At 43.3% G+C, this 8,372-nt stretch overlaps 1 protein-coding gene across 1 annotated transcript in view; it reads left to right on the top strand.

Moving 5' to 3' along the window:
* Window positions 1-364: 364 nt before the first annotated feature.
* Window positions 365-8,372, top strand: part of DCTD (dCMP deaminase) — a 34,774-nt gene continuing 26,766 nt past the window's right edge. Inside the window, exons 1-3 of the mRNA XM_019521879.1 lie at window positions 365-480; window positions 6,132-6,243; window positions 7,316-7,451. Of these exons, the coding sequence (XP_019377424.1) occupies window positions 449-480; window positions 6,132-6,243; window positions 7,316-7,451 (280 nt within the window). The 5' untranslated portion in view covers window positions 365-448. The remainder of the gene's footprint in view (window positions 481-6,131; window positions 6,244-7,315; window positions 7,452-8,372) is intronic.

Here is an 8,372-nt window from a genome sequence, read left to right as displayed (position 1 = left end):
CCCCCGCATTTCCTGCCTGCATAGGACCTGGCCCTTGGGCCCCACGCTTGACACCCCTGCTCAGGGCTTAGGCCAAGAGGCAGCTTCTTCCCGGTAGAGAAGGCACAGCTCCTACTGCACCTAATGGGCAATTGCCCCCGCATCAACAAGGGACCCAGCAGCCGATGAGAACTAGAGCTCCCAGCACACCTTGCCGCCAGGCTCCAGGACCGCGCAGGCCTAGCTGGCGCACGGCATTCTGGGAGATGAAGTCCACAGGGAGGGATGGCTGCGCAGGAAACTCTCTTCACCAGGCCCCCGCCCCCGCTCTTAAAGGGCCACGCGCGGCCAGCTGGCCCCGTCAGCCGCTCGGCGTGCAGGCCGGCCTTTTTCCCCTGCGGCTCCGCCCCTTCCTTCCCAGTCATCGTTTTGGCGCCAAAGCGCGGAGCGTGGCTGGAGCCGAAGCAGGATGAGCGGGCAGAAGCACCCCACAATCAACGGGTAGGGCCCGGGGGGCCTGCTCCCCCAGAGGCAGCCGCGGGGGCGGGCACGTGACTGGCGGCCGCTGCCAACAGCCTGAGTCGGGCACAGCAAATACACCCGCCGCTGTGCGGGGTGGTCTCGCCCTCTATATAACGACCTCGATGGGGGAGGGGTGGTGCCTGGCACCGTGAGGCTCGGTGTTGCGGCCACGTGTGGGGTCATTATCGTATTTGTATCATAACTTCAGCCCTCGTATGATGCACTATCAATAATAGTAAGCGTGGTCAAAATGTCCCACATTTTTTCAGGTAGCTCATTGGGGCAGCATATGCAAAGCCCGAATCACAATCAGAGGGGCTGAACCGACTTTTGGTCTTGCCATGGGCATTTTTTTAATGACTGCTGGCCTCTAAATAAAGCAGTGCTTCAGCTTTGACCCAGTTCTCGCTCACTGATGACTTATAGTGAGCCATGTAAAATAATTAAAACTTATTTGCATGGGCATTTGCATAACTTTCCAGCGTGCAATAGGTTTTCAGTCAATACGAGAATTTTGAGCGTCCAGTACGATCGTTTCAGATTGAAGACCTGGTGACGTTGGTGAGGCACGGCGCCTACTGACGTGCCTTAGTCCAGCTGGAAACAGAGGCTCCTCCAGAGCAGGAGGAGGAGGAGGGTGCCCTGCTGCAATGAGTAGGTGACAAGTTAACACTACCAAGAGAAAGCCCCCTTTACTTTAAATTGCGCAACACAGAGTTGGCTTGTGGCATTGCATTTGTTGCCCCAAGCGGGTGGATGCTGACCAGTGAAACTCTGAGCCTGGGAGTGGGGAAGATGGCCCCATGCTCACCTGAGTTTCTTCTGGTTAGAGCATCCTTGGTGTGGTTAGATGTCCATATGTCCAGAGCCAGGAGGATATTGAGTGGGAGGTCCTGGGACTTGGTGGGACCACAGATGGGGAGTGCACAATCAAAAAAGGGGCAGGGAGAGGTGCAGGCAGAACCTCAGCAGATGGAAGAGGGGCTGCAACCTGGCACACTCAAGGTAGGTGTGCACTAGGGTTTCCCTCTTGGCAGAAGGGGCAGGTATTGTGGGCATCTGTCAGAGTGCACCAGATGTGTGCCCATAGCAATGGCTTCGTACAGAAGCCGCTAGTTAAGTCCCTGGTCACTCAGAGTACAGATTTGTCCACTGGGAACCCTCACTCCCAGCCTTGCAGCAGGATATCCTGCCATTTGGTGTCTGTGTGGGATGGGATGGAGTATGTGGATCACAAGCATGTAGACCCGGCAGCAGTGGGCTGTTTGGAGGCAGACCAGTTTGGTATCCTCTAGCCTGCTGAGATGGTGGGGCAGGGAGCTCCCTGGGGCCTGCCAAGGCAACAGGTCTATAATGAGGATACGGGGCTAGAGGAATCATTGGCCTGACCCAGTATGGCACTTTCATGCTTGTGAGGTCACGTCTGTCCCTCCTGCAAAGTGAAACATCATGGAAGATCAGAGTCTGAGTAAAAGAAAGCACACGCTTAATCCTTAGCCCAATGGTTCTCAAATCTTTTTTAATTTGAGCAAATTGCATACCCTCTTACACAGGGGCTGGGCCAGAGGAATTGCCAGGGGGATTATCTGCTTATCTCCTCCTGCCCTGGCATCCTGGCTGAGAATTGCTGCCCTAGGGCTTAACAACAAGAGTCTGGAATAGATGCCCCACCCAGAAGTGGTGCAAGCACTTACTTTGGACACCTTCAAGAAATGCCTGGATGCTTATCTTGCTGGGGTCATCTGACCCCAGCTGACTTCCTGACCTTTGGGCAGGGGGCTGGATCTCATGAGGTCCATTCCAGCCCTAATGTCTGAAATCTATGAACAACAAAATGTTGGTGGGTGGAAAATAGGGATGGAAGGGACCTCATTAGGTCATCTAGTCCAACCCTAGGTATCTGTCTTCGGTAACATGCTTTATGGTATAGATCAAAGATCAAAATGAGTATGACTGTGAGATACAAGATCAGATAGTGAAGGCAGAAAGGCTACAAAAATTAAGCATTTACAATGTCTGGGGTCCAAGACATGATTTTCTTTTCCGATTGTACCTTACAGCTGTGGAGTTCTACTGAAGACTGCCTGTGCTGGTTTGCAGTGGGGATTAGACTCAGTCTCTCATGTTTTCCAACCAAATCTTTCATTAGTGCACTCTTCTGTTGTTTGCTAAATGACGTATTGTGTGTTCAGGTGTTCTAGATCTGTATACATGATGATATAACATACTTGAAGCCTACCTGGATGAAAACAGCTGATTAGTGAAGCAGCTGTCTTAATGGAGGATTTTTGTTGTTGTTCTTAGCCAGGGTAGAGGTGTAATTTGAAAAAAAGTAGATTGTCATATTAATTCCACTTTTTCTTTCTTTTCTGATTTCATTGTACCATTTTGGACAGATACTTCTACGTAACAGAGATAGATCTAGAACAATGATTCTCATCCAAGGTGCCATGGGCCTCTAGGGCGCCTTGAGATCCTTTCGAGAGTGCCATGGGGTGCAGCACAATGTTGGCATTATTAGGAGTAAAACAAGATAAACCCAGAGATTTCAACTAGGAATCCATAGTGTCCAAAACATTCTGACTTGTGGTCTTTACAATAAACGAATTGCTGTATTATTTTTGTATGCTCAAAAATGAGTGAAAACAGAGTTGACATTGTCTGAGAGATGCCTCGGGTCTAAAAAGGTAGAAAACCTCTGGGTTAGAATCTGAGGAAAGGACATCTTTTGTTTGTTTGTTTAAAATTGGGCATCTTTTTTAGCAGAGTTCAACATTACAGTTAAAAGCCTGCTATCTATCTGCTCTCAACTTCTTTCACTTTGGGGAAATTACCCTCCCATTTTTATTAGGTAAATGTACTAATTCTTGGAAAGTATTAAAATGGTTAAGACTTATTAAAATGTTATAACACCTTGTAAAATCATCTGAAGTAGGTTCTGATCAGTTTTGAGTTTTATGCTGAGTCCCTAATCTCTTAAAATGTTCTTTGCAGCCTGAAGACCAGGCTTCTTGGTTAATGCTAAGTAAGAATTATAGTATTTTACACCTACTTTGCTCTCACTCACACCTGTCAGCAAAATACATAAAATTGAAGAACCTGGCTAAAAGCATCTCTGGGTAGATGTCAATAGGTCTTGACTAAAAATCAAATTGTTTCCAAAATAATAACAGAGCTTTTTGCTTCTACTGCTCTGCACAAGCCTTGAATTCATCTTGCAAATATGTCACTTTCTGGGAAGCTGGCACTTTGAGAAATGTCCAGTGGCATGTTATGTAGAGTTGGCATACAAGAATAATAAATATAACATCTAAATTCTTTGTTTTATACAAATGGGGTTTCCATGGAGTAGTTTAGAACTTTTCTCTGGAAAAATGGTGATCTCCTTTGTTCAAATTAACATTAACATTAGCTGTTTTGAGAGCTTTTATTTTTTTTTAATTTTATGTGGCATAATTCCACAGCATCTGTAATATGCCTCTCCAGTCATGTACCTCTAACATTTTATTGTGAGTCTTCTGTTTTAATTCCTGTTAAGATATCATTTGAAGAGTCTCTTCCTTCTTATATTTTTGTTGTTGTATGTTCCAATGAAACATTTAAAATCTCTCTCAAATCTGCTGATATTCATTAATTCAGATTGCTCAGTGCTTGACTGCCCTGAAGCAGTAATTGTGTGTGGGTTTAGGGTGAATCTTTGTGACAGATTTCCAGTTTCTCTTCTTTTTGTCTCACTCCTTCCTTCTCAGAAAATTTGTTTCTGCCTAGTCCTGTCTTGTTCCAGCACTCCATTAGGAATGTCCTCAGGCCAGCCCTGACCTCAGCAAATTCTTTTATTTGTTTTGCGCGTTCAGGATATAGGGATGACTGCTATGTTCTGCGTACCTGGCATTATCTCATGCATTTTTATCCCCTGCATTTTCAACCCAGTAGTAGGAAGAATCACAAAGGTGGTTCTCTCGACCCCTGCCTGGAGCAAGCCAAAATTCCTATATTTACAGCTTGCATTGTAGTAGATAATGCAACTAGTAGCCTCCGGCCTTGCCTCCACAGCTAACTTAAAAAATGAATTAACGGAACAAAAACACTTGCCCCAAATCATTTGTTGGGCCTGGGTATGCTGAGTGCACCTGTCCCTTGTGTTGCTATTGGGGATCAGCTGCTTGGCTGTCATTTTGAGTGGCCATCTCTGTGGGGAAATAGACTCTTAAACCCATTTTTGGAGGGCTTTTTCCATTTTCTTGATGTTCTTTGCTATAATTGATACTACCTTGCACTTTTTTTTTAGTCTCAAATTTGTCTTTTCTAACTGTGAACTTGGCATTCAGAAAGAGAACTTTTTCTCTGTGTGTTATCAGCTTGTCTGCTGTTTTATCTCAAACCCTCTGGAATACTGGAGAATTGATGGAATTATGACAAGGAAGGGACTCTTCTTTTGTCTTCTGCCTGAGGTTTACTTGATAGAGAAATTTTACAACTGTAACGTCTTTGTCTTTATGCAACATTTTTTGGTGGTCCCCCTAACCCCCTTCTTCATCATGGGGTATGAAAACTTCCTTCCCAGTACAGTTCTGCCTAGAAAGTTAAAGGCAAGCAGTTTAAAGTAACCTTTCAGACTGACATTTTACATCTAGAAGGAGAGGAAGAAACCCATTTCGATATTTTTTTTTAAGTCGCTTTTAAAAAGTATACTCCTGAGGAAGACTCTTTTTTGTTCTTTTAAAAATCACCACACACAAAATAATAGCGATAAATAAATATGGGAAATATCGTTCTAAGGATGGAGAAATACCTTCCTGAGATAGATGGTAAATCTTATGCCTGTGATTTCTGTTTAGGTGCTTGGTTATCGTTACTCTGAAGACTGCAGATCTCCAGATATTTTCTCCTCAAAGCATATGTGTGAAGGCAGGCTGATTCTCCCTCCCTCTCTCCCACTTTGTTGTTTCGTTAACTTTGATGGATGAAGCCCTTGTTCAGGGACAGGATGAGAGGCTTTCTTGAAAGCTGCATGCATACAAAAGTCAGGTTGTTATCTCATCCCAGAGCTGCAGTGTGCAATCTCATATTGGTGTCATTTTGAAAGGATATGTGGCTTATAGGCAAGCAAGTAATGATATGCTTTATCATTAAACTCTTGGCATGAGTCCATAATCTGGTCAGATTCTGCTTTTGGCAGTGCTGGTGTAAATCTTTTGAGTTTTATATTTGTCAGATTTACATGCTACCTCTCCCAACAAAGGCTCATGGCATCTTGCAGCAAGAGAACAGAAGTAACTTATTCTCTTGTTCATTTTTCCTGTTTTATAAAACAGCTTCAAAGGCAACTACAATATCAACATAAAACAGATACCCCCCAAGTTCTCAGGCTCTGACAGGTCTCAAGAAGGAGGAAGTTAGTACTTAGGAGCAACTGCTGAGAACAATCATTCATGCTTTTTCACTAAGCAAACTTGTCTCATTGATGTTGCTTTCTGTTGACCTTAGAGATTGTCATGTGGTTGTCAAGAGCAGAGTGGGCAACAACATGTGGTCTGTTGGGGAATTCTTTCCAAAGCAAGAAGCAGAAGTGTTTTCTTTGGCCCTCTTTTGCACTCGTTGTTGTTGTTTAAAAATCTTGCATATTATAGGTATGACAGTGAAATATTCCATAAGAAACGGGAGGATTATTTGGAATGGCCTGAATATTTTATGGCAGTAGCTTTCTTGTCAGCACAAAGAAGCAAGGATCCAAATTCTCAGGTAAGAATGCAGTATGCAGGTATAGTACATATATAGCATATAATAGCAGATCATTATTGGAAAGCATTTCGGTATTTGCCAGATGTAGATAAGTTTGCTACAGGCATTTTGTTTTGTGGGTGTTACCCCAAGTAAAGTGCTTCAGTATCAAAAGTTATTAACATTTAGAAACTAATTCTAATAGAATGAAAATGTATGCATTTCTGTTTTCTCCTAGTAAATGTAGCTATTGATGTAAATAATACAGTAAGTTTGGAGATGATGAGTTTTTCTTATCAAATTATTGGGTTTTTTATATAAAATCTTAAACCAACATACCAACTGGAGTTTATTTCTCCTTACTTCAAAGGCACTGTGCAATTTGTTTCCCATCTTGTACTGGGTTACATTTTTCTTGCTTGGCATTTGACTTCCTCCCCTTTCAGACGTTCTTTTCCACTGTCTTCTTCCATGCATCCTTTCCTATATTTACATACTACCTTCTGATCTCCATCTTCCTCCTGTAATACATTTCCAAAAGGCCTGTTGGCCCTATCCTCCCTTTAACCTGTTGTGAACAAAATAAGTAAGAAAACAGGGGAGTAAAATCCTAGTAAAATTATGACAGTAAGAAGGTACATGCTAGACTTCTTTACTCTCCTTTTGCTGTTTTTATCGCATGCCTCTTAGTTTACCTACATATCAGTCAGGATCAGCTCCTTAGCTTGGCTGGTCTATATATTAACTAATCATCAGAAAAACTAGCTTTTTTTAAATTTTTGCATTTGTGACTTGAGCTGTATTAAAATAGGACATTCTTATTCAAAAATAAATGTCTCCACACACATGTGGATGAAAATAACAAATGATGGGAGTCTTAAATAGATTGAATATTGTGGTACAAGCTGGCATAGACCAGTTTCATGTCACTACAACTATGTTGATTTTATGCAAGATATGAAGCCTGGTTCAGACTCTGGGTTTTCAACTCTTATATGATTAAAGCACTTTAGCTTGAATCTTTATGCAGTTCTATAAACCACCTTGCATGCTCCTTGTGCCTTTCTAGTAAGTAAAGTTTCTTTCTATTCAGGTTGGTGCTTGTATTGTGAATTCCGAGAACAAGATTGTTGGGATTGGATACAATGGGATGCCTAATGGTTGCAGTGACGACTTGCTACCCTGGACAAGAACAGCACAGAACAGGCTAGATACAAAATATCCTTATGGTAAGGAATACTTTCTAGGCCACTTCCTGACATTAATCCCTGCATGTATAGCCTAGTTTACTGCGTGCAAACTTGCTGAGGTTTTACATCTGATCAAAACAGATCTCTCTACTGGCAGCTCTCCAGTGGACAGTTCATATTGCAAGGGGACCTCAGTGTGCGAGAGGTGCATCCCAGTTCTAGCAAGTCTTTATAGAGTGCACATGAACTGGGACTTCTATTTTCTGTAAGGCTTTAAATTAAATAATTTTTAGTGTGTTTTTTTTCACAAGGACAGCAAAAGGCATGTCTATGGTAAAAATAGCATCTCTTGCTAGACCTGGGGTGGGCAATTATTTCAGCTGGAGGGCCACTTAACGAGTTTTGGTGAGCTGTCAAAGGCTGCAGGGGTAGCTCCGCCCCTTAACACGTGCCTTGTTCCCTCCTTCCCTCTCTTAGTTGCCATCTTGGGACAGGAAGTCCCACCCCTAAGCTCTGACCTTTGCCACCGGAAGACCCTCCCCTTGTCCCTGGAAGTACTCCTTTTGGGAACAGGGTTTGCCATCTTATAACCAGAAAAAAGCCCTGAATTGTATACTAAAAATCAAACATCCATAATAATATATTTTAATTTAATTAAAAAAATATTGTTGTCTTTGTGTGTTTGTGCTCTATATATAGAAGTGATTGCATAATAGCTCAAAATGAAGTCTTACTCTTCTATATTGTGTGGGGGGGTATGAGTAAGTAAGTATGGGGTTTGTAGGGAGATGTGAGTGGGTATGGGGAGTTTGTTGGAACGTGTGGATGTGTGTACGGGGGCTGTGGGGTATGTGGAGCGGCAGTGACGAGCAAGGGGCTGGGGGGGCACCTGTCTCCACAGGGAGCTGCAAGCACATCCCTCAAAGCCATCCCTCTCTTTGCATGGGATAGCGTGCACCT

Source organism: Gavialis gangeticus, unplaced genomic scaffold, assembly GCF_001723915.1.
Source record: "Gavialis gangeticus isolate Ggan-Ray unplaced genomic scaffold, GavGan_comp1, whole genome shotgun sequence".
Taxonomy (NCBI): Eukaryota; Metazoa; Chordata; order Crocodylia; family Gavialidae; genus Gavialis; species Gavialis gangeticus.
Note: the sequence above shows the minus strand (reverse complement) of the source record. Positions and strands in the feature narration are given on the sequence as shown.